Raw genomic sequence first — 27502 nt, forward strand, 5'->3', positions numbered from 1 at the left:
CTCCTGACTGGTGAGGAAGCCTGTCAATCATCCAATCGGCCAATCAGCGTGAGAAAAGGTCAGAATGGAGCAGATGACTGAGGACTTGGAGGAGGAGTTCGCGGCCATCTTCTTTCATTGAAGACGTGATGGAGGTCCTGTGTGCGGCGGTTTCGGGTCCCTGAAGATGGCGGACGCGGCACAGGTACTCGTTTTTTGTATCTGAGTATTTGCACGAGTACTCATGCGAATACTCTGTATCGCCGCCAATACCGATGCTTGTATTGGTGCATCCCTACTTGTAAGTACTCGGCAAGTACCAGTACTCAGGGGTGGGGACTTAAAAATTGTTTTTGTTTTATTTTTAAATTCTTTTATGTGTAACTTTTTACATTTACATTTTTTTTTCCTATTTCTTTTTTCCCCCACTTTATTGCTCTCACAGAGGGGGCTAAGAAACCCCTATATGTGATGGCAAAAGAGGTGACAGGTCCTCTTTATGGAGACATCTGAGATCTGCTTCATCAGCGTCTCTACAGCATCTGAAGCTGGAGAGTGACACGAGAATGCGGAAGTGATGTAATCTACACCACTTCCGCATTCTGACAGCCGAGAGGGGACTGGAGGGAGATCGTGAACCGACCTCCCTGTAATCTCCTCTCAGAGAACCACTATGCTGGTCCCGGGCTCGCACCGGGCACAGTGGAGCCCGAGATCAGCGGGAGGGGGGGAGCTGCGGGGGGCACACATATCGGGACCCCATACAAGCGATCCGCCGGCTCTATAGCCGGTGGATCGCTTGTATGTTAACAGCCATCGCTGCCGGTTTTTAATTTATGCGTCTTTCCCTCGCGCCGCGCACGAGTGGGCGGGACTAACAGTACATGTATACAAGCCCAGTTACATCCAAGAAGCTACCGGCCGGACGTGTATACACAACGGCCGGCCGGGAGGTAGTTAAGTACTTTGGGGGGTGCAGGTTATCTGCTTTTATTTGCATTAATTTTTTCTAGTCTTTGCTGTATCACGGTTTCCGTCAACCACTGAGGTATATTTTCTGTTGAATTATGTGTTTTATCATGTAAACTAAACCTGTCTTTTTCCTGAGTGTATACTGAGAAGAAAAAAGTGTTCAGCGCCTCGGCCCTCTCCTTGTCATTTGTGAGTAACTTCCTGTTTTTCGTCCTTTATTGGGCCTATCTGCTCCTTTCTCACCTTTTTTACTGTTTATATATTGGTAGATTTTTTTTTTTACTTACTGTGGCAATATGCTTTTCGCACTTTATTTTAGCTGCCCTGATTACTAGTTTGCATTTTTTAATTGCATTCTTTTTAGCTATTGAACACCAATGCTGTCCCCCTCCATCTTATATTTTATAAATGCCGCTCTCTTGTCCTTGATGTGTTGCTTTACCGTTTTATTTAGCCATATAGGCTTAGTTTTCGATCTTTTACTTTTATTACCCAACGGTATGCACTTGGCAATAGCAATATATAATGTGTTCTTAAAACAGTCCCACATTTGGTCTGAGTTCAGGTTGTGGAAAAGGTTTTTCCATTTGATATCCCCCACTAGGGTGCGCAGTTTATCAAAGTTAGCCCAACTGAAATTTAGGGTTCTTGTACGTCCAACCCACTTCCCTTTTCTGAATCCAATGTTGAAAGTAATCGCATTGTGATCACTATTACTCAGTGTCTCCCCAATTACAATATCTTCAATTAACTCTGCATTATTAGTAATGATTAAAGCTAGGATGGCATTTTTCCTAGTTGGAACCTCCACCATCTGGTCCATGAAATTGTCTCGCAACATTTTCAGAAAACGGCCCTTTGTCGAACCTGAGGTACCATTAACCCAATTTATATCTGGGTAATTGAAGTCGCCCATCACGACTACATTGCCCTGCCTCCCAGCTATTTCTATTTCGGACTGTAGATGAGCCTCCCCCTCCTCCCCTATATTTGGAGGTTTATAACTAATACCCATAATTAGTTTACGACTATCGTCCGTCATATCTAATTCCAGCCATAAGGATTCCACGTCCTCTCCACTATTTTATACCCCCCCTTCTCCCACCTCTGTCCCTCCTGAACAGGTTGTACCCCTCTATATTAGTGGCCCAATCATGTGCGCTGTCCAGCCAGGTTTCCGCTATTCCCACTATATCGAAGTCCTCTTCGAGTAGCATAAGTTCAAGCTTTTCTAATTTATTTGCTAGACTTCTAGCGTTGGTGTACATACATTTAATTCCTGTTTTGTTCTGGCACAAAAGTTTACTTTCTTGTTGTTTTGTAATGCTCTGGACTACAAATCCCAGAGACGTAAAGCTTATCTCAAGGATGAGCCCAGCTGTAAAGCTTGGCAAAACTTTAATTTGTTTGTTCTTGCAGTAAAGCTCCAAGGAAACTGACCCAGTAGCATTTAAAAGTACTTTACTTGGTTACAGGAAAAGCCAACAAATAAACAAGACATACAGGCTGCTACAAACAAACTATAACATGCACCCACTACACTATCCTTTCTAGTACAGGTAATGCTTTCTATGAGGGTAAACACTGAACAAATTTACTTCGCTCCGGCTGCAGACTCCACAAATTCCGTGATGGACAGGACTTCTTGGCCTAGGAAAATGGCTTCTCGTCTTAAAGTGATGTCCTGGTCTTGAAGCAAGTCCTCTCGTCTTGTCAAGCCCCCTCGTACTGTCTCCCTCCTGTGAAGCCCTCGTCTTGTGTAGTGCTCCCAACCTTTTCAGCTACTGGCTTTTTTATTGAGAGAAACTGGCCACACACTTGGAAGCGCCGCCCCTTTCACTTTTAGAAAAATTAAGTACCATGCATTTCACTTTCCCACCTCTAGGTGGCAGCGTTGTATCATAAATTGCCATCAGTAGTCCAGATTCGATTTGAGTCTTGACCAGGCTAGGTGTGCCTGTTTACGCAAAACTGACCCATGTCACCATCCCTTTGTGATACGAATAATGGGAAACAATACAGGACAAGCCCCACCATTGTGAAAAACCAGTTTGGTCTGTTTAGATGGCACCTTCCATTGTGTGAACCCAGCTCTCCATCAACAAACAAAATCTCCGTCTCTATTGCAAATTTATGTGTGTCTGAAAAAGTCCACTAAGATATATCACAACACATTGTTCCACACTACATTTATTTTTTGGCCTTGATATTGGTAGGCCGTTCTTAATTATATTATCTTGGGCCATAGGATTTACTGCTTTGGCACTGGTGACTGGAGCGAGCCCACTATTTACCCTTTTATTCCTTCCCTCTTTATTATTAAGATGCAGCTTGTCTCGGCTGAAGAGCCGGTAGCCGACTGAGAAGTCAGCCCAGTTCTCCAGGAAACCAATTTTTATAATGTAAAAAAATACTTTTTTCCCACAAAATTTTCAGTAATTTTTCCTTATAGTAAAAAATAAAAAAGAAAGCTCTATTTGTCCCAAAAAATTGTATAAAATTAAATTTCAGTACAGAGTTGCATGATGTAATAAATGTCAAAGTACTGCAGTACTAAATTTTTTTAATAGATTTTTTTTTTTTATATTTCAGAGTGCAAAAGAAAAAATAATTTGAAAAGTTCTTTTGAGATGGATATGTGTAGCAATAATCTGAATTGGCAACTTCTGAATTTTAAAAACAGATTAAAAAGTATGATCTTTGGTAAAATATCAGGGGTCAAAACAGACCCCTCCCCTGATATTTTCTTTTTGAAATAGAAATTTAAGACATAGTCCTCAATCTCTTTCAGCAGCCCCTGCACTGAATGAATGGCGACCACTCATTACAAAGGCTCATTACAATCATTCACAAACCGGAAATAGTAAATATTTCCGATCAACCAGTTATGGATAGAAGCCTTCTGCTGGCTTCATTGGCCCACTTCTCCTCTGATCCCCTCTGCCTCTGATACAGGCAGGGAAGAGCGGCAGGGATTTGGGGAGAAGATGCAGACTGTCATCCCTCTACTCCCTGCCGCCCCGAGGCCATGGTGGCCTAGTGGGAAATCTGGCCCTGCCTGCAGCCTATAGCGAGCTGTGTCAGCCACCTGGCGCCCTGTGCGGCCGTACAGCTTGCACACCCCAAAGGCCGGCCCTGCCCACAACCTACATAAACCACAAAACTCTACATGTTTCACTAATTTTTGTGGATTCACAAAGTGGTCAAGGTGATTTGTGGAGAAGGATTATGAAGTATAGGAAGAAATGGGATGGAAGGTCTGAGAGGTAGAGTGATATTATTGGAAAATAGGAGAAATTACCCAGGAGAATCATTCAAACAAGATATGGGTACTGTGAAGATATGTAGATGGATAAATATTGAAAGGCCTTCATATACATGCTTTATGTGAACAGAAATAGTTAAGATAGCGTGTAAGGATAAAATAAGCAAGATTGCATCTCATCGCAAATTGAAATATACCGTGTACGTTAAGGTGTAATTTGTAAATAGAGAAAACACATACACTAGAAGTAAAACATGTTTTTATTGATAAATTAGTAAATTTAGTCTTATTGTTTTCTGATGTGTCTGTAATAGAAATTGGTAATGTATGTCACATTCGTTACGTTTTTCATTAAATATCGATTTTCCTTAGGTGCATAGGTAAGAAAAATGTTTTTTGCAAAAACAATCTCCCAATGTAAATAAAGGACTTCATAGAGACTGCTAAAAAAAAAGTGAAAGCAGATGCTGCACTTTTTTTTAATGTAGGTGTGTGCATTACTGTGGTGATAGCAGTAAAATGATCTGTGTAACAAGTACTGCAAGTATGTAATATTTTCTTTATATTTTTTATAACTCTTTTATACTGTAGTTTTTATATTTTAAAGTATTGGTTTAAACCTAAACAGCTTTTAAGATGGAGAACCTCTTTAATCTGCTGTTTTTAGTGAATGTTTCTCATTGTTATTACAGGATCTGACTTGTCGTGAAGAGCTTATAACTCTTATTGTATCGCTTCTGCCTCTGGTTTGGAAGATCCCATTGCAAGAAAAAGCAAGAGGTAATAAAATCCTTTAAAGAAATATATGAAACTGTATTCAGTAATTTTAACTTGAATTGTACAATATCAAAACACACTTTAAAAACTTTATTCTCCACTTGAACTGCAAAGATGACTCCCAACAGAATAAAACTTGTAGTGGGGCTACCCCCACACTGCAAGGGTTAACTACTATGTTTTTTGATCTAGGATGTAAAATTAAAAAAAAAAAGATATACAGTACTCACCCGAACCTTGGTCCTTGCTCCCCCTCCAGCCTGGCATTGGAATGTCCCTTAGTGCCCTCATTTCTAATGAACTGTATTAGACGTGATGACTCACTGATCCATAGACCGCTGGAGCTGAGGGGGAAGAGCCTGCAAGGACTGGTCTAACAGCCAGGCGGGACAGATGTTCGGCTAAGTATATCTTTATTTTACACCCTAGACCAGGGGTGCCCATTAGGTTGATCGCGATCTACCAGTCGATCGCAAAGCGAACACTGGTAGATCGCGATGTCCTGTCCTCCCTTCATGGGGCTTCTCCTCTGGATCCCCGCTGCTCTCCCACATCTGTATTCAGCGGTGATCCGAGAAGTGAAGGAAGTGCTGCAGCCAGCGGCGGGTCGGTGGAGGAGGAAGCAGCATGGCCAAGCATTGAGGAGAGCAAGAGCTGCTCAGCTAGGAACTGACAGCCGGTGGCTCTCTCTCTCCTCAGTGCTCGACCATGCTGCTGTGACAGCAGCTCCCTCCACCGCTCCCCCTGCGGCAGAAGTGCTTCCTTAACTTCTCCTCGTATCCCCCGCTGCCTCTGCCTGGGAGAGCAGCGGGGATCCAGAGGAGAAGTTGCAGGCTGAGGCCCCCCCCCCCCCCCCCCCGCGCGGGGGGGGGCAGGGCGGCGGGGGGGGGGGGGGGGGGGGAGCCGCCGGCCGCTCACACAGGGTCCCCTTGATCAGGCTTAAAGTGAACTTTAAGCCTGATCAAGGGGACCCTGTGCGGCCTCGAAAGTGAACTTTAAGCCCTATGATGGGGACCCTGCACGGCCCGAAAGATTCTACTTTGAGTGACTTCAAAAATAAAAACGAAGATTCGCTGAACTTTGACCTGTTTGTCAAATTGAAGTGCTGGTGACATCTCTTGACAATAATTTAAATAACTGGGGACACATGGTACTATGTGTCCCTAGTTGTGAATGAACAGGAAGTGTTTTACATCACCTAATAGTTTCTGAATAAATGGGAAGCCTCTGTACTTTCCATTCATTTAGAACAGAGGCTGCAGAAAAAGAGATTGAGGACTTTGTGTCCTCCTATTTCCTTTTCTATTTTAAAAGGGAAATATCAGGGGGCTGTGTAGACTCCTAATATTTCCCCAAAGCCCTCCCAACGTTCGGGCGCAAAAGGAGCTAGCTAAGCATATCCTCCCGCGGTGCTCGTGTGGCTGCTGGCTGAATGTGTTAGACGCCGCAGACGGAAAGGGGCAGGACACCTCTTCCCGTGTGCAACGTTGGCCACACGAGCACAGCGTCAGGACGCCGGTGCCGCTAGAACGAACTGGAATGCAAGCCGGCCGACTCCCTGCGTTCAGGGAGTCGGCCGGCTGTTTAGTATGGAATGAGTTCAGTATATTTTTATTATGGAAAAGTACACTTATCCTTTCAGTTACCCATGTAAGTGGACAATATTGCAGGGAGGAGACCGTGAACTCACAAGCCCCCTATATGATAGCACATGAAGATGACAGGTTCACTTTAAGGTGACATTAGGGGGTCTATTAGACACCTAGTGTCACCTTTCCACTCCAATAGTTTTAACTGGTAAATGACAGCTGTAAACACAGCAGGCAGTGGCTGGGAGCAATAGCCAGTCTGCTATTGGCTATTTTAAATTGCAATAGCAGGCGGGCTATTGCATCTGCCCTTTTGTCTTCTGTCAATCAGCAGAGGAGGGAGTTTCTTCTTCAAGTCCTCCTCCGCTGATTGACAGCAGGCAGTCGGCGGGTGCAATAGCCAGCCTGCTATTGCAATTTAAAATGGCCAATATCAGGGTGGCCATTTTTACCAGCCGCTGGATGGGTACTTGACGCAGGCAAACTACTGCTGGCAGAAGAGGGGGCATGGGGGAGCAGCTGAGGAACCGGGAAATACAGAGGAGGCACACGGGGGTGGCAGCGCATGAGCCTGGGGAATGCAGAGAAGGCAGGGAGCAGCAGTGGACGAGCCAGGGGAATGCAGAGAAGGCAGGGAGCAGCAGTGGACGAGCCAGGGGAATACAGAGAAGGAACGAGGGCAGCAGTGGACGAGCTAAATGGGAATGAAGAGGCACAGCTGATCTCTCCTCCCCGCTGGTGCTGGCTGCAGTGGCCTGTTTCCCCGCTGCCTCTTCAGACACAGGCGGGGATTAAAAGGCACACAGACCGCTGCAGCCGGCACCAGCGGGGAGTAGAACGGGAGTAAAGCGGCAGCTGATTCAACCAATCGAATCTACTAATTGATATTAAGAATCTTGGACAACTATTCTCATTACATCAATTAGTTGTTTCAGTCCTAAACTCCTAGCTTTGGCCCAATTATCAATCAGTACTTTTGCTGACGGTAAATGTCTGTTTCAGTATGAAAGATAAAACATCCTGTGCTTATATTTACTCATATTCAGCGTACAAAACCTGGGACAATCCTTAGGGTGATTAAAAACAAGGTCAAAAAGGATAATGGCAGTTCCTCATCTGAAAAAAGAGTTTTTGAGTTTTTAGATGCACTGACAGAATTTTATTGCAGCCAGCCGCCGCTTGCTCCACCGCCCCACCCGCCGGTGATTTTTTTACGGATCCCCGCTGCCACAGATCCTACAAGCAGCTGGGATCCATGGAGTCTCTCATCCCTCCCTGAGGTGGCTCCAGGGTATTTTCGGTAATAGCGGTCATCAGCGGCTTGTGAGCCGCTGATGACAGCTATTATTTTGAAGGGGACAGTCTGCTGAACAGTTCTGCTATAAGCTTAAATCGACCATGAGCTTATAGCAGAACTGTAAATGCCACCGACGTAAGGCATATTGAGCTGGCCAGCCGGGAACACTTCCGCCGTATGCCTTACGTCGGTGTCAGCGAAAGTGTTAATAACCAATTTTTCATATATAAAGGAAAAAAATACCAAAAATTTGGGTTTGCTTACATTCACACTGTTTCTTTAGCTTTAAAAAAATAGACCGCACTCATTTGGTGGTGTGTGTACACTCCACCTTACAACCCCCCTGCAGAAAATAGCCTTATACCTTCCCTACCATTTTAAAACTTTTTTTAAAATTTAATTTAAATTTCTTCTTTTTTTTTTTTTTAGAGTTTGTTTTACCATCACTTGATACCGAACCGTTTGCTACCAAAGAGAGCTGTTCAACTCTGAAAAAACCTCAGAGGAAAGTAAATACTGAGGGGATTTCCTCCTCCTCGGACTTCTCAAGTCTTGTAAATGTTAGCTTGCGACACCATAAATCAAGACGCCATTCCAAAACTGCATCGAAGGATGATAAAAAGGCTTTGTCTACATCAGATTCTGAAGGAGTCCTGGATGAGAAGTCTTTATCTGCGACTAAACAAAGGCATACACCACATCCTGTTACATCCCACTCTTGGGAGTCCACTGCATTTGACAAAGGTTTCACGCATCAGAAAGTGGAATGTAAACCAAAACCAGATACTAGCTTCTCGGAGAGTAATCTTTTAGAAAGACCCTTTTCTGTGTCAGATAAAAACACTTCTCCATTTGATCTTTGTCAAATATTGCTATCTTTGCTTGAAAAAGTTTCTAAGTATGATATAAAACTGAATCATAGCACTTCACTCTCAGTTACTGTCATCCCAGCATTAACAGAATCCCTTTTAGGCTTTGGTGATTACTATGCATCCGTCAAAGGAACATTGGCATCTGGATGGAATGAGGAACCAGTGGCATTAGTGCAGAGAATGCTGTTGCGTACAGTGTTAGCACTACTGTGTGCAGACATTAATAGCAGGGATGGTATGCCAGACAATTTAAGGAAAAGCCTTACTGATTTGTTAAAAACAGCCTTAAAATATAAAGTTTACCTTAGTAGCATGCCTGATTTATACCACCAACAGTCAGCCAAGAATGCTGCTGAAAAACTAGAGATGCCTCGATGTCAGCATCAAGCTCTTTTGATATCAGAGCTTCTTGAAGTCATTTTTCAAATCATGTTGTTATGTCTTAAGTGTGCAGCACCAAATCCCTTATATTTTAGTCAGTCTATAGAACTTTTGCATGACTTTGTACTGTACAGTGGATTTGATCTCTTTGAGAAAGCCACCCTTTATATGGAGTCAATATGTCTTCAGTGTGAAAGCCTATATTCCGAGGCTTATGAACATGTATCATTACTTATTAGTAATGTCATCAAAATAATCAGTGTTATCAAAAAAGTTAAATCTGAGCAACTCCATCAGTCAATGTGTACAAGGAAAAGACATAGGAGATGTGAATTCTCACACTTCATGCACCACCACAGAGATCTTTCTGGTTTTCCAGTTTCTATTTTCAAAAGTCGTGTTCTTAAAGATCCTTCTGAAGAAAATATATATGGGGAGCTTCGATTTCCTGAGAGGAGTTGTTGCATTGCTGTTTGTGCCCACCAATGTTTACATTTACTACAACAGGCACCGCTGACCCCTACATGTCTACAGATTATTTCAGGTATACAGAATGTTGGCATTTGTTGTTGTATGGATCCTGCATCGGTTATTTTACCTCTTCTTTATGCATTTAAGATGCAAAGATTAACAAATGTGCAACATCATACGCTGAGTCTACTTGCAAACTTGATTTTGGATCAGCTAGGTGGAGGTGAAAGTTCAAATACTGTGAAACAAGCATCTTGTAACATATGTGCAATGGATGGTGAACATTTAGCTGAATTGCAGGACACAATTCACGGAAAATCTGACCCTGCTTTAACTACAAGTTTGTGCAGTATGTCTTATAGATTTCAGGGTGTTCTACCAAGTAGTGGCTCAGAAGACATGATGTGGAAATGGGATTCTTTGGAAGCTTACCAAGAACTTGTCTTTAGTAATGATCTACAACTGAGTTTACCTATTGCCAGCCATATTTGCGCTATCATGCAGAAAGGAAATGCAGTCATTCAATGGAAATTGTACACACTTATCTTCAATGCAGTTTTACAAAGAGGGGTAGAGATGGCTCATCATTCTCAACAGATGGATGTTGCAGCACCGTACAGCCATACAAGCAGCTGTCAGAAAACAGGATTATCTGAAGAGTTACTTAAGACTTACTTAAAAATACTTCCTGAGTTGCTGAAGTCCAGGTTTGTATTTGGTCATTTTTTCATCCCTGTATAAAGCATTTTCCTCCACTTTACACATTATCCACTGCATTTCAATTCTTACATGTTTTAGAGTCGAACACAAAAATAGTTCTTATTTTCCAGTACACTAAAGGACCAAAAGATTAAGAGTATATAATGAAAAAGCATAAGCGTATGTGAATCTCTTTTGAAAACTGCACATCTGGCCTTCTCCCCATCCATGTATTCCAGTTGGCCACTGGGGCTGCCCATCATACTGACAGGCCAAGAGGAAGGTATTCATGCTGGCTTTAAACACTAAAAGGAAGGGTGAAATTTAGTAGATGAGAATACCAAAGATTTCAAGAGTCCCATGGACCAAGTGAAGAGGGCTTGAAGTTTGAGCAGACACCTAATGGTGCATGTATTTAGGTTAAATTTTTTTTTTTTGATGGGTGTACTTGTAACTTTTAGCAGTATTAATATCTTTTATGCATATTTTTGTGTGATATTTTGTTCTTGGAGATGAAAACAGAAATATATGTATACATATATAGAAATATATGTATACATTTAGTACCACTACTTCCTCCCATTGTTACAGTTTGAGGCCTGTGCCAAATGGAGGCCTGGTCAGCAGAATATCTTTCTGTTGGTATGTGCACCAAGCTAAGACCATTATTTTCTATGTCCAGACCCCATCTGTCGCCTGCCATGGTTACCCAATTGTAATGGATGGATGAGCTATTTATCATTATGATCATGCCAGACAGGCAAGAAAGTGGAAATTCATGTCACTGCTGTCTCATAGTGTGACAAAACCTCAGCCAGCAAAAATTGTGTCTGTGGGGGGTTGAGGGAGGGGGGGGGGGGGGATTGTAGGAATAAAAAAAATGCTCACACATTAGAGGACATTAGCGTTGGTGGGAGTAAGAAATGCCCTTGTGTTGGTGTGAGAAATGCCCCAGTTTTGTTAAAGTAAAAAATAACTTTTGTTAGTGGTTGGTGTGAAAAAAAACATGTTCATGTTGCTGGTCAGTGGGAATCATTCATGCCCCTGTGTTGGTAAGTAGAAGGAATGATGCCCCATCCAATGGTGTCAGTGGGAGCAAAGGGGCCATCAATGGTATCGGTGGGTAGAAAAGTATTTGCAAAGCATGCCTGACCACACGTTCTCAATGGGATTAAGGTCTGGTGAGTTTCCTGGCCATGGACCCAAAATTTCGATATTTTGTTCCCCAAGCCACTTGGTTATCACTTTTGCCTTATGGCAAGGTGCTCCATCATGCTGGAAAAGGCATCATTTGTCACCAAACTGTTCTTGAATGGTTGGGAGAAGTTGATCTTGGAGGATGTTTTTGTGCCATTCTTTATTCATGGCTGTGTTCTTAGGCAAAATTTGTGAGTGAGCACACTCCCTTGGTTGAGAAGCACCCCCACACATGAATGGTCTCAGAATGCTTTACTGTTGGCATGACATGGGACTGATGGTAGCGCTCACCTTTTCTTCGCCGGACAAGGTATTTTCCAGATGCCCCAAACAATCGGAAAAAGGATTCATCAGAGAAAATGACTTTACCCCAGTCCTCAGCAGTCCAATCCCCATACCTTTTGTAGAATATCAGTTTGTCCCAGATGTTTTTCCTGGAGAGAAGTGGCTTCTTTGCTGCCCTTCTTGATACCAGGCCATCCTCCAAAAGTCTTTGCCTCACTGTGCGTGCAGATGCACTCACACCAGCCTGCTGCCATTCTTGAGCAAGCTCTGCACTGGTGGTGCCCTGATCCCGCAGCTGAATCAACTTTTAGGAGACAGTCCTGGCTCTTGCTGGGCTTTCTTGGGCGCCATGAATCCACAGCAATTGAAGCTCTCTCCTTAAAGTTTTTGATGATCTGTTGATTTAGGTGCAATCTTAGTAGCAGCAATATCCTTGCCTGTGAATTCCTTTTTGTGCAAAAGCAATGATGATTGCACCTGTTTCCTTGCAGATAACCATGGTTAACAGAGGAAGAACAATGATTTCAAGGACCACCCTCCTTTTTAAAGCTTCCAGTCTGTTATTCTAACTCAATCAGCATGACAGTGGTCTCCAGCCTTGTCATTGTCAACACGTACACCTATGTAAAGTTGCCCATACACTGTACGATAATCGCGGTTGATCGTACGATCGCAAGGTGTACGGGCAGCGTGCAACCGCATTTACTGTAAGTTCGCTCGATTTTTGTATTACGAGCACGCTAGAAAACCCGCCGAAAATCGCACGATTTTAGGCGGGTTGGTAGTGCGATCGAAAGACGCACAGCCGAGGTGCGCAAGCGCACACTGCCCGCTCATGGGGAGGACTTGCGATTATCGTAAGTACGATTTGCCTGTCGAAGATGGGCAGGTCGTGCGAACTTTTAATCACCTTACAACCATCGCACAACGAAAGTCGTGCGATGGTTGTAAGGTGTATGGCCACCTTTTAACGAGAGAATCACTGACATGTCAGCTGGCCATTTTGTGGCAGGGCTAAAAAGCAGTGGAAATTATTTTTTGGGGGATTAAGTTCATTTTCATGGCACTTTTCAAATTAATTGAATAACATTCTGGAGTATATGCAAATTGCCATCATACAAACTGAAGCAGCAGACTTTGAAAATGATTATTTGTCAAAACTTTTGGCCGCGGCTGTCAATCAACTTAATTCTACTGTATATAGCAATCGGTATATCTGTAGAATACATCTGGCCTCCTCAGGGTCTGGTCCTAATTTTGGAGGAACCACCCATTTGTTTTTTTACATTTACAGTTTTTACATTTTAGACTGGGGAGCCTTGAAATTTTGCTTACTTTTAAAGGGTTCCTTGACTGCAAAAAGATTGAGAGACGCTGATTTAGACCTCTGGAAATGCAGTTGACCTGCCCCTCCCCTCCCTTGTTTATCATGCCACCCAGGGGACTTGTCAGCCACCCAGGGGACTTGTCAGCCTGCCTGCATGCATTTAAGTTGCATAATATAAAATGTATATAAAATAAAAACAAACCCATAAACCCACGATACACTTGCACATGTAATGTACACATAAGCACAGTTCTGATGTGCAAACATATATAAGATGCTTGATGTGCTTTATATGTATTACATATCTGCAAATGGTTTAGAGCTGGGGTCCCCAAACTTTTTAAAGAGGGGGCCAGTTCACTGTCCCTCACATTGTCGGGGGCCGGATCATCATTTGAAAAACTCTTGCCACTCTTGGACACTCTCTGCCACTCTTGGATGCACCGAGGTTGGTGTGAAATAAGCCCTTAGAGCAGCGGTTCTCAACCCATGGGTCGCGACCCCGTCGGGGGTCGATTAACGATTTGCCAGGGGTCGCCTAAAGACATCCTAACTCTCCTGGACGCTCCGGGAGTCTCCCGCTTTTAGATAGCGGCTCCTGGCCGCCCGGGAAAGAAACACTTTCTCCCGTCAGAAAAAAAAACAGCATAGGAATGCATAGCTAGAATATCTAGCAGTAGCAAAATTACAGTGATGAAGGAGCAATGAAAATAATTTTACTGTTAGGGGTCGCCCCAACTTGGGCAATGTTATCAAAGGGTCGCGGCACTAGAAAGGTTGAGAACCACTGCCTTGGAGGGTATATATAAATACTTTTAGCAACTTCTTTAACCACTTCACTTCAACCCCCTTCCTGGCCAGGCCATTTTTCAGTATTTAGCTCTGCAGTACTTTGATGTTTATTCAGTCATGCAACGCTGTACTGAAATGGATTTTATACAATTTTTGGGGACAAATAGAGCTTTCTTTTGGTGGAATTTAGTCACCACTGGGGTTTTTATTTTTTACTATATGACAAAAAAAGTACCCTACATTTTGGAAAAAACCTGTTTCCCTATGAAATATTGTGAAATCACCCCAATTTTTTGGTAAAATATAAGACGTCACGTCGGGTAAACAGACACAAACATGTTGAGCTTTAAAATTGCGCCCACGAAATCGCAGAAAACGAGCACACCCAAAATTGGCCATAGGCAACGCTTTAAAAGCTTTTACCACTCATCGGTTTAGTGTTATCGGTAATTAATGGCCATATAATTATTGCTCTCACTACCACGTTTGCGGCGAAATGTAACGTGCGGCACAATAGGTGGAATCGTCGTTTTTGCACTTTGGCGCACCCGCCGCATGTTTGTGTGTGTGGGGTCCTCGGGGGACGTTAAAAAAAATGTGTTTTTTATTTTACTTTTTTTGTTCTAATTTGACTTTTTTTTAGCTTATTTTTAAAACTTTTTTTACACTTAACTTTATTGCTATCACGTAGGGGGTTAAGAAATCCCCTATGTGATAGCCAATTCACATGGCCGGTCCTCTTTATAGAGATATCAGGGGTCTCTAAGACCCCTAATGTCACCTAGGCACCCCTAGAGAAGCTTCTTCCCTGCTTCTGTAACTGGAGCGTGATATTGAATGCAGGAAGTGATCTAATACACATCACTTCCTGCATTTGGGGACCAGAGAGGACATCAAAGGGAGATTGTGTACTGAACTCCCTTTTGATCTCCACTGACAGCATCGCCGTGCCGGTCCCAGGCCCACAGGGCACAGCGGATCTTGGGACCATATCGCTTGAATGTAAACAGCCATCGCTGTTTGCCCACTCGTGTGCACACTGGACGCCGCGCACAAGTGGGGGGAGGGGCAGGATGTCTTAAGACACCCTCCCGCTCCTATAAGGCTCCCGTCCGGCCGTTCAGCAACGGCCATGGACGGGCGGGTGGTTATTACAATTTTTTATTTTTTTTGTAGATGGCCCTGTCTTACCTCTCGACAGCAGCGTACAGCTTTGGGAGAGGCAGAGAGATGACATCACGTCATATCCCAGCTCTCTTCTTATTGCCCCCCCTCCAGGAGCCTGTACTGGCGTGCGCCCAAAGTTGGCTGCTAAATTACATGCCACCCGGCTTCCTGATTGGTTAGGAAGCCAGACTGCTTAGGAACACATTAAGGCGACTTCCTAGCCAATCAGGAAGCTGGTCATAACCCACTGCCCAGCTTCCTGATTGGAAAGGAAGCTGGCTCCGTGCTCCCTTGGCACTGCTAGCCTTAGTGCACATACATTTTATTGATAGTTGTCATTCAAACGACAAGCACATTTCTGAGCCTGATGGAAGGGGACCCTGCACGGCTCTAAACGCGCTTGTCGTTTGAATGACAACTATCAATAAAATGGATTTTGCACGAACATGGAATATGGACATCTGTTTTGAAAGATATGTACTATTGCACATAACAGATGCCCTCACAAAACATGTCACCCGTTGCCTGTGGCATTTTTGTTATGAGATCATTGCACTGATCGATTTTTTTTCTTTTCATGAAACTTCTTCCTCAAGATGTAGGGAATTCCTGTGGTACTTCTAGCTCCGAATCAGCCCAGAGGTGGGCCTGATGAGTCTTCTGGCGGATGTCATATGGACTCCTCCAGCCTGGATCTTCTGTTTCAAGGATTGATTTACCATACTGCTTCACAGTTGCTGTCAGTAACGGCACGGCTGTTGAAGCCCAGGTCGTGAGAGATGAGCATCTTTTAATCCGTGATTTCCATAATGTTAAAAGCTAGGAAGTCTACTTCTGTCTGTCATCGAATGTGGAAGAATCCTCTCCATCCTACAGTTGGGATCTGGACCAGCATTTGGCCCTCAGCACTATTAAGGATCAGGTCTCTGCTCTTGCCATCTTATTTCAGAGACCCTTGGCTTTCTTATTCTTTGATTTTAGGACCTTTTTGTTCAGGGTGTCTCCTAACAACTTGTTTTCCTGGTGCGTTCCCCTGTGACTCCTTGGGATCTAAATCTGGTTCTTGGAGCATCAAAAACCACCATTTTGAACCCATTCGGAACATTCCCTTTGCTACTTCCACTCACGGGTGTTTTATTGCAGACATGCCTCTCTGAGGTGAGCGTCTGAGCTGGGGGCCTTGTCCTGCAAAGCACCTTTTTTGGTTTTTCAAAAGGGCAAGGTGGTGTCGAGGCCCAAAAGTTCCTTTCTACCCAAGGTATTTTTGGCATTTCACCTTCACCTTTTACAATTTTTAAAATGATTTATAAAACACATGCTCCGTGACAACCCCTTACCCTCCCAAACAAATGAACCCAGAAGTTGGCTGCACATGGTGCTTCCCTGGTTTATTTAAAGGTAATTAAAATGATCACATAAATCCTAATATGCAAGGTCCACATGTCATTTTCCATAAGAACATCTGCTGGTAAATCTCCCATCACACCTACCCAGCACAGCTTTTCTACATGGCCATAGCCCAAATACACTTTTGCAATGGGCATACTCTTCTTTATGACACCAGCAGGTTTAATTATGTTTCCTGGGCCTCTCTGCATATCCTCATGTCTAACAACACGGGGGTCCACAATTGTTAAAGGCTCCACTGTCCTTGAAACCTTCCATTGCTACCTCATCAATCCTTACATGCTGAAGGTGATGTTTTCTTGGTGTGGAGTGGCTGGGTACAAGAGGATGAAATCCATATATTCTTGGTGGCCTTTGTGCTGGATTGTATCCGGTCCAAGTGGTGATGTAGGAATTGAGTGGACAAACTCCATAAACACCAGAAAAATTGCATGCTGACCTGGGCTGTACAGGATACCTGGACAGTGTGGGCAAGAGTCTGTGTTCTGCAGGTGAGGCCTTTACATACCAGAAAAGGGCTTTGTTGTACACCCTGGGCCTTCTAATGACTTAGAGTGACAATATAATTGTGTAAGTCCAAGTTGCCACAAGCATAGTATCGTTTATTTGCACTCTTTGAGGCTTTTCTCTGGAAAGGAGTACCACGCAGTGCATCCTGAGACTGAATGACATTTCCCTTTGTGATGGTGAAGGGAGAGGAACAGAGGGCATTTTCTTTGCGAGGGCAACGGACCATGAACTTTGTCTATTAAGCCTTGTTTAAAAAAACCTTATCTGTCAAACGGGCTGCAGCCTAAACTGTAGCTGGCTTCCTGCAGTTCCTGCAGTCCTGCAGTTCCGTATCCTGCAGTTATTTAGTTTTTGGATTGGAGCTCAGTTTTAAAGTTAAAATGTTTCAAGAAAATACTAAAAATAATCAGTGCTGGGTAACAGACTCAAAGAGGGTGCTAAATTGTCCCTCTTTTGTAAAATCCTATCTCCCAAAACCCCTGGGAAGAGAACACTCTTCACCTTCCCCATTCCACAATGCAGGTTTTTATTTGCAGGGTGCGTCACCATTGGGTAGATATCCCCTAACGTCCTGTACACTGCAGCAAAAACCTTTTTGTTTTTTAGGGAAATGGGAAAGGGGTCAGAGCTTCTGTTAGGTTATTATACTGTTTGTGCCTTCCTGTCCCAGTGACAGGAAGTGAAATGATATCTCTGTAATAGGGTCACAAACCGCAATAAAAACTTGAGGAAGGGCCTTCCTTACCTGTACTATAAAACCTTTGGCTCCATCCTTAATCCATATCTATTGACACTATATAATTACTTTTTTGCAGCATCACCTATCCCTACATCTATGCTTGCTTCATATATTACAGTAATCCCTAAATCCGGTAAAGACCATCTGGAATGTTCCAGTTATCGACCTATTGCCCTTTTAAACTCAGATTTAAAATTTTGTTCTAAACTGCTGGCACTCCGATTAGGCCCATTCCTTCCTCCCTTTGATTCACAAGGACCAAGTTGGCTTTGTCTCAGTCAGACAAGCTGGAGATAATACAAGGCGTACGATAGGTCTTATTGACATTCTGAACTTCTCAGGCACGGAATCTTTGATTTTGAGCCTCGATGCTGAGAAGGCCTTCGATCGCCTTTTAGTTGGCCATTTTTACTTTCCACTCTAGAACATATTGGGATACGGAGACCCTTTCTGCATGCTGTTAATAGTCTTTATTCCACTCCTTCTGCCGCTATTAAACTCCCTTTCTCATTACCCTCCTTCTTTCATATACACAACGGTACTAGACAGGGTTGCCCTTTATCCCCTCTTCTTTTTGTCCTCTGCATTGAATCATTGGCGACTCATATTAGGAATTCTCCAGACATCACTGGCATTCAAGTCAAAGGACATGCTTTTAAACTTTCCCTGTTTGCAGACGATATTTTATTGACCCTGACTAAACCGTTTATCTCCTTACCTAATCTACACACAACATACTAAAGTCATTTGGCGCCATACAGGGACTAAATTTAACCTCACTACGCCCACCACCTCTATGAGATCATTTTTATACACACCTCTCCTACCTGTAACGCTTAACCACCATACTGCTCGTCCCTGGACGGATCACTTTCTTTTTCGCTTTAGAGACATTATTTATAAAATAGATGGGACTTTAATGCCTTTCTCTACTTTGCAAACTAGGTTTAATTTACAAGCTAGATCTTTTTTTACATTTCTCCAGATTAAACACTTTGCATATACAGTCTCTACTTCTCTTACTTTTTCGCCATTAACCTCGTTTGAAAAAATGTGCTTAGACGGCCCTACCCGCAAACATTTGACATCCGACATTTACAAATTGCTTAATTCAATTACCGATCTCCCCTTTCCTAAAAATAAATACATGCTTAAATGGGAGAGGGCTCTGGGTCGGACATTGGACATGGAGAAGTGGGAGGAGATCTGGACCAATGCTAGTAAGACCTCTATTTGCACCCTTATCAAGAAAATCAATATAAGATTCTCTTCCACTGGTATCGCACCCCGGACTTGCTGCATTATATGAATCCTTCACTGCCATCGGAATGCTGGTGATGACTGACTTCAAAGGGTAGCTTATTGCATATATTTTGGGATTGTCCAAAGATACGCCCCTTTTTGAAGTACGCAATTTCCCTACTTCAAAAGTTAGTTGGTAAAACTATACCAGAGGACCCAGTACATCTGCTCTTGGGCCTCCCTATTTTACATTCTTCAAAGACCACTACTAAACTTATTAATCATGTCCTCACCACAGTCAGATGCTTCATAGCTTTGTAATGGCGGCAACCAATTCCTCCGTCCTGCAAAGGATCCATGATATTCATAATTTGGAATTTTTAACGGCTCAATTACATAACACCATCTTTAAATTTGAGCGGGTGTGGTTCCCCTGGCAACTGTTGGAGGGCCCCAGTGGCGCTGTTTTATAATCTAGTGCTTTGTTTTCCCAGAGACCATGAGAAACGATGCGCACATATATGTGTGTATTGTTTCTTCCACCTTCCCTCCCCCCTCCCGCCCTTTTTTTTTTTTTTCTCTTCTTTCCTTTCTCTTGTTTCTTTCTTTCTTTTTTTTTAAATTTATTTGAAAACGCTTTTCTCTTTTTTTAAATTTATTTTTATTAAAGCTAAATGTAAATGCTGTTGTATTCTTGTAAAACCTTAAAAGTAAATTACCATAAAAACTTGAGGAAAAAATGTTTGCTGAAGTTTGCTTTTACCTTGTAATACTTAACAAAAAGTCTTGTAAATAAGTTACTCAATTTTGGTTTTAAGGTATCTTTTTTTTGTTTTGTTTTTCTTGTGATGCAGTGTAATACGAGAAGTATTCTTAAATTCAAATGGACTAAATCAAATTACAGAACTTAATTATTTGGATTCTTTGAGATACTTCTGTTTGAAAGCATTCGAGACTCTTGTTTGCTTTGGAGAGCAACAGATCGACTGTCTAACACCTAATTTGGAAAATGGCACTGGCGATTCAAACCCACTTCCTTTGGAATTTCATGTTCAGTTTTCAAGGCCTCAACAATGGCTTCATGATCAAACCAAAAGCTATACTGATTTGAAAGAAATCTGTCCAAAAAGAAAAAAGGTGATCCATCAAAAAACGAGTATCATAAACCTTTTTCTTTGTTTGGCTTTTTTAAGTGTGAGCAAAGATGCAGAGTCTGAGTTTGAATCTGTCAATGAGTCTGAGGACACTTCTGGCTATGACAGTACTGCAAGTGAACCAAGAAGCATTTTACCAAAACTTAATGTTGAAAGCTTGGTTTTACCATCCACAGAGCAAATACACAGAGCTGCAGATATTTGGTCTATGTGTTGTTGGCTTTACCTTTCAAACGCGATGCTCCAGAAGCAATTCCACAAAATTGGTGGCTTTGATTTGTGTTACAAACTAATTCTTCTCATAATAAATACATTTTCTAGCTGTTTTGAAGATTTAAGAAGTAAAAGTCTTCCTTTTCCTCATGAAAAATCAAATCCAGCTGCAGAAGAAAGTCTTGGCATAGAAACCCACTGCGAAACAGAATGCACATGTCACGATGCTTTATCCAAAGAACTATACTTGCGTTACCTTCAACCTGATCCTACATGCTCTTCATCAAAGAGTTCCTTTTTTGTTAGTTCTCCTCTTACAACTGAAGTGAAAGAGTGGCCAATTGAAGCTGTGAAATTATTTGAAGCACTTTTAGCTATTTGTCTACACAGTGCACGAAACAATCAGCTCAAAGCAGATTTGGAAGCCTCTCAGGTAATGTTTTTATATTTACATTTCTTTGTGAGTTTACTGCATTAAATATGATTCAGAATGTCAAAGTAATTGGGGAATTAAGATTTTGTAGTAACAGAACAGCAAAGGTGCTAAGAACAAGTAAAACTGTAACCTGCTAGGGTGCATGGCCAACCCCAAAAAGAGAGCAAATGATTAAAAAGAGAGTACCTGAGGACAAGCAGTATAATTGTAAAACCATTTATACAGCTATAACAGTAAATTGGATAATAAAGAAATTCAGTTGTCTACGATCTATATGAGATGGAATGAAGCATGTGAATACCTTCTGTTTTAAGGCTTTACTGTTCTATGTATTGCTTAATTTACGGGATTTTTGCTTCTTTTTATCCACTCTTACCATAACCTTCTGGGTTATATTTTCTCGTTGGATCCCAGGCCCTACTTCATCATAGCCATGGTTTCCATATCACTGCATTTTTTGCTGGGCAGAACACCTGAAACTGTTATATGCAACTTGTAATTAATGCCTCTATAATATTTGGCTGAATCAGTGCTATAAGCCAAACAGTTCTGGATGTGCACTTAGCAATTGGAGCAAAAAGGATTGATTTGCATAACCTTGTCTACTATCATCAGTGGTGTGGAATTCGTATCGCCCGACGCCTGGGACATGTAGTTCTGGGCATGTGTTTTTTTTCAGTGTTTTAGCCCTGCTGATGTGACAGGCTCTGTCACCTCCCTCAGCTGCTGCTCGTTCAATTAAGAGTACCTGTCACCTCCAAATGCTGTCACACGGGCTTGTTAGCAATAAAGTTAAGTGAAAAAAAATAACAAAAATGTAAAAAATAAAAGGGTGATAAAGTAAAAATAATAAAATAAATGAAAATTAAAACATTTTACAAAGTAACTAAAAACTGGAAAAATGAAAACCAACCCCGCTGCCCCCACCATCTGCATGCGAATAAACACGCAGTGTTTTCAACCGCGATCGTGTGGGACCGCCCGGCGGTATTACTGCGGAAACCGCGCGATCTGCCTGGCGTGACTGGGGTGCCATTCGAAAATAATGGCACTGCCAGCACGATCGGCAGTGGTGCAATAATCGCACACCACCGCCGATCATCCTAATTCACTGTGTATTTTCGAATGGCACCCCAGTCACGCCAGGCAGATCGCGCGGTTTCCGCAGTAATACCGCCGGGCGGTCCCACACGATCGCGGTTGAAAACACTGCTCGGTGTGTGTTGTGAAAACCTTTTTTCAGCGATTGCCACGCAGATGTAAACCCATACATGCAGATGCAACCGCACACGATCGCACGTCCTGAGATTGCCAAAGTCTGCACCAACCCTAAAGGGTAAATTTCACTTTCCCAAGTAATTTGGGATAATTGAATTACCCGCACAAATCTCCTGATATACTTAGCTGTCAGCGAACGGTCCTTCCCGTCCACCAGTACGGGTGTACTATCTGTACCTGCTCCATGTATTCTAAATTTCGCTCGCAATTTGCGCGCACTCGTTGGTCAACACGGTCACCTGACGGCGCTGACCAATGAGAAACTCTTCTTGGCACTGCTAAATATGGTTTTGGTTAAAACTAGTTTTTGTATCCGGACAAGTAGATTGTCATGAGAAACAAGTAGATCGGCCCCCGCTTTAGTCTTTGGACAAGTAGTTTTTAAAAAAATGTCCACATCCCTGATCCTGAAATAGGGAATAATTCTCCCTATTTTTGCGATGTGTTGGAATGAGACATGTAGATACTTTCTGTTGTAAGAGGGCTCTATTGTGCTATGCAGCGGTTCAGTGAATAGCTTTTTGGTTCCTTTTATTCCTTCTCATAACCTTCTGGGTTATACTTTGTCTCTAAATTGATCACAAACTCTGCCTTTCTTCCAAGATTTGGTAGATCAAAACCAAGTAGTAAAAAAATGTGATACATTTTGATAAAATTGGTGCTACTGATCGTATTCAGGTGTTTTATAAGATAAAGCTTCTTGTAGATTGTTCATTAAGAAATTTGTGGGTCCGAAACAAGAAATAAGGATGTTCTCTTGGGATGTAGACTAATATATTTGGATGATATTTTGTTAGTCAGAGAAAATACAGTTCCCTTAACAGTTTCCTTTTTCAGGGAAGAGATTTGTATTTGTGGCCCCTGCACCTGTAATCCTAGATGGTCAGCTAATCTAGTTTACACATAGATTTGACAGCATTGGGCAGAGATCTCTTCTATTGAGAGATATTTAATTCATACAATTAAGAATGGCTGGGGGCATTTTTATGGGTACGGTATTACTTCTGAGCCGCAGAAGGTGTGATTTCTAAATCGGGCTGCAATCTCATAGTATATTTGTCTTTTAACTCCTATTTTAAGTGGTCAACCACTTGAGTTCCCTGTTCTGCACACTATAAAGTCTGCTTCGGAGGACTGCTCATGTTTGTACACATTGCATAGCATTGTTTTGATTTGTTAGCTGCACCGCCTTGTTTGATTTTTTAATTCACTGTGTATGTTATGTGGTTTGAGCTCAGCCTATAATCGTTGTATTTTTCACTGTTTTTATATTTTATTGATTTTTTTTGAGCTTGACACATTATTGTATAAATATTTTGTATTATATCAGATATAATTGTAGTGCTTAGTAGCCCTTTTTCACCTTTTTTTTGTACCGTCACTGGCGCAGATCTGTTTTGTTTGTTTATTTATATATGTAATTTGTTTTGTATTTGGAAAATTCTCTTTTTAGAATCTCACTGTACAACACATAATGGCTGAAGTTCAGGACCTTCTTGCAAAGTCCAGAGTTCTTCAAACTAATCTTGCTCCACACATTCTTGATTGTCTTCTTCGCATTGCTGTTTCAAATTTTTCTTTTGTCTCTGCCCCTCCTGAGGAGCAAAAAGAAAAGGTATGGCTTTAAAAGTGTATGTTCATAACTGGCATGTATTTTAAACAATACTTCGCAAAAAAGATTTTGCTGACCATTATTTAGGATCATACAGTATATCTCCATTTTATAGTGGTCAAAAATTGACCTTAGGTTTGCTAGTCACTCTTGTCCAGAAGCAGGTCAACCGGTCAGTGCCCACACACGACTGCAAAGCATAGATTAAATTAAAAAAAAATTATTTTGGCTAAGATGGCAATTGTGATTTTTTTTTTATTTTTTTTTTATTGAAAAATGTAAGGTTATGCACATGGGAGTAAAGAATGTGTGCGCAAACTATAAGTTGGGGGTTCTACATTAGGGAATTCGAACATGGAAAAGGACCTGGGAGTGCTCATAGATTTGGCAAAAGTATGCAATGCCAAGCAGCGCTCAGCAAAGCAAACCGGATACTGTTGTGCATTAAAAGAGGGATTGTAGCAAGGGATAAAAGAGTATTACTTCTACTTTTTATAAATCGCTGGTTTTACCTCATCTTGAGTATGCGATTGAGTATAAAATAAAGTGCATACGTCCTAGTTACATGTGCCAGAGTTCCAGAAAGTAAAGGGAGATGGATATGTCTGCCCTTAGTAAAAATGACCACTGTGAGAAGAATGAGGAGAAATTCACCCGAAAATCCTGTTATGTAAAAATTAAAAGCCTGCAGTTATCTGTTTGTAGGTTGCCATTACTAGACATTTTTAAAGGTGCCTCTGTTGTCATTTTTAAGATCAGGGTAAAGTTTCTCTTTAATGCAGCTCTGTAATCATTAGTACACCATTACACTTATTTTAAGAATAAGCAGTACAAGGAGCCAATCGGTTCATGTAGTGACGAGAAGCATGCAAGCATGAGTTAGAGAAAGCAGACAGATGAGTTCATCACCATGCTGTTTTTCCTTTAACTGGCCAGTAACAGGCTGGGGCAGGCCCAGATCGCCCTGGGTTCAAAGAAATGGCTGAAAGATGCTCACCATCCGACTGAGACATCTAGCGGCAGAAAAAAGTACTATGTTGGAAATCTCTGGATTAAACTGAAGCTGGTTTTGTTTAATCTTTTTAATGTGCTATAATTTTTTTTATACTGGAGTCCTGCTTTAATTCATAACATAATATGTCATAGTAAAATCAATAAAGCTCTACATAATTTGATCTGCAAATTTATTTATTTAGGGCTTTTATTAGGCTGTTGGTACAATGGCTGGAAAAAAACATGTCTGGAAATGATACATTTTAGATCTCAATTGTTTTTAATGTTATCTTTCTAGCTTGCGTTTTTAGGATAGACAACTGTGTTTTTTTTTATTTTTTATAAGTGGTGTAGTGGGGCTGACGGTCAACATTTTTCACCTATTCATAAGCACCTATGACTGTTTTTTATTAGGTTCATAAATCAAATGAACTACATTTACAACACAAAGAGATTTCTGATGACGGAGACGAAGGGCACAGTCTTAACTTGAGTCTTCTTGCAGAAGAAGAAGGATATGAAGCAGACAGTGAAAGTAACCCCGAGGATGCCTCTGATGATGATGGTATAATTTTTTTATCTCTTTGCCAAATCTATCTACATTTTTCAGATAAAATAAATAAAGAATAAAAAACAGATGTTAATGCCAAAATGCAACTTTGTTGCTTGAGTAGATAATGGATTTTTCCAAGATTCAGGGAAAAGTGCATTAATATATTGAAATAATTATAAAAAATCTATGTGCAATACTTGGTTTATTGCAATGATTATTATAAATGACACATTTACCCTACAATTTGCTTATTAATACCTTTTTGTGTTTTAATTTGAATTGTATTACCAATGCATTACTCATTTGTGTGTCTTTGATCATATTTTCTTTACTGTTATTCCAGATGGTATGGCGTTGGGTTAACATTTTTTGTCTTTGCTGTTTTATTCTATTTATACCCTGAAGAATTCATGGAGTGTTTTTGATTTTTCTGACACAGGCATGAAAACTGAAATTGAAGAAATGAGAATTTTAAATGATCAAGTCGATTTAAACAGAGATGGAGAATTACTGTATCCAGAAATTTGTGCCCTGGTTCTGAATTTGCTTTCTGAAGATCATACGAACCTAAATTTGCTTTCCAGTGTTTTTCAGACTTTTTTGAAAATAATAAAGACCAATAGGAAAAACACAATGCTTCTAGTACAGCAAGTAAGTTATTTGAACTTGTTTGAACCACATGATTTAGAGCAGTGGCCTCAAAGTACTGACCCACGGGCCAATTGCGGCCAAGGAGATGGTACTATGTGGCCCGCAGCCAGCTTACAAGTCAGGTATGCGGTCACGGACCACGTACCTGACTTGCAGGAGCAGCTACACCAGCGGTCTCAAACTCAATTTACTTGGGGGCCACTGGACAAATTTTTTAGTCCCGTGGGGGCTACTACAGATATACAGTACCAGTGTTAATGTCTGCACATGTTACAAGCGACAACTGTCACCCATTTAAGTTAATCGGGTGACAGCTGCTGCATGTAAACGCCTGCACACTGCATGAAATCATATGTGAAAAGATTACATGCAGTTACAAAAACAATCAATCGTGTATCCAGGGATAGTGATGGGATTACATGCAGTTAGGAATCAATCACATATGATTGATTACATGCGGTGTGCAGGCGTTTACATGCAGCAGCTGTCACCCGATCATTAAAAGAGAACTATGGTGTTCTCTTAAATGAAAACCATGAGGTGAGTGCTTTTCACTCCCCTCATAGTTCTAGCCGACCTGTGACAATGAGACTGTCACAGGTCGGCTCAGTAGATCGGGAAGTGAGCGAACACATACCGGCGTTCGCTCACTTCTCGATCCTGTCACAGCTCTCTGCCGTAACAGGGGAGTGGCTGGATTCCCCCCTCCGATCCTCCAGCGTTGACTGGCGGAACGGACGGTGAACGGGGCGAGTATAGCTGGCTCTTCCTCTAGATAGGCAGAGCCAGCTGTCACTCACGCAGCTGGGCGGATCCAGACATAATTGTCGGGATCCGCTTCAGCTGCGGCGTCTCAGTATACTGCGAGCTGTAGCTTATGGTATACTGAGTTTAGGGTGACGGGAGGACGCTAGTTTGTGTCCTCCCGTTACCCTAAGGAGAACTATGGGGAAAAGCCCTAACCCCATAGTTCTCCTTTTTAAGGCTCATGAAAGGACATATACTAGCATCCTCCCGTGACCCAAATCTCAGTATATAGCGAGCTGCAGCTCGTGGTATACTGAGACCGCCGGACCCGGGACGGATCCTGACATTACTGTCGCGATCCACCCAGCTGTGTGAGTGATAGCTGACTCTGCCTATCTAAAGGCAGAGCCAGGTGTACCCGCCCCCTCTCCCGTCCAGTCAGCACAGGAGGATCGGAGCGGGGAGGGGGTGGGAATCCCTGCGGGGAGTCGTGACTGACCGTCACAGCTCTCTGCAGGGAGATGATCGAGAAGTGAGCGAGCGACAGTATGTGTTCACTCACTCCCCGATCAATAGAGCCGACGTGACAGTTTGTCACACGTTGGCTCGAACTATGAGTGAGTGATTTTCACTCACCTCATAGTTCCACTTTAACTTGAATGGGTGACAGTTGCTACATGTAAATGCCAGATTAGGGATCCCTGTGCAGGAAAACTCAAGTTTATGACATATAGGTGTGAATGGGGCCTTATACACACAGACAAAATAATACATCCCCCCACACTAATACAGTCCCCCTCGCACAAATAAAATAATAGACTCCCCCGACATTCCAAGCCTCCCTGCACTCATAAAATAATACAAACCCCCCAACCCCCGCACACATAATAATACACC

General features: G+C 42.2%; 1 protein-coding gene across 1 annotated transcript in view; it reads left to right on the forward strand.

Annotated features, from left to right (window-relative positions):
- Positions 1-27502, forward strand: part of LYST (lysosomal trafficking regulator) — a 214811-nt gene that overhangs the window by 16671 nt on the left and 170638 nt on the right. The window contains exons 2-7 of the mRNA XM_018557714.1: positions 4909-4996; positions 8309-10310; positions 19823-20768; positions 23503-23664; positions 25069-25219; positions 25647-25858. Coding sequence (XP_018413216.1) covers positions 4909-4996; positions 8309-10310; positions 19823-20768; positions 23503-23664; positions 25069-25219; positions 25647-25858 — 3561 coding nt within the window. The remainder of the gene's footprint in view (positions 1-4908; positions 4997-8308; positions 10311-19822; positions 20769-23502; positions 23665-25068; positions 25220-25646; positions 25859-27502) is intronic.

Source organism: Nanorana parkeri, unplaced genomic scaffold (genome assembly GCF_000935625.1).
Source record: "Nanorana parkeri isolate BGI_ZX_2015 unplaced genomic scaffold, ASM93562v1 scaffold296, whole genome shotgun sequence".
NCBI classification, from domain to species: Eukaryota; Metazoa; Chordata; class Amphibia; order Anura; family Dicroglossidae; genus Nanorana; species Nanorana parkeri.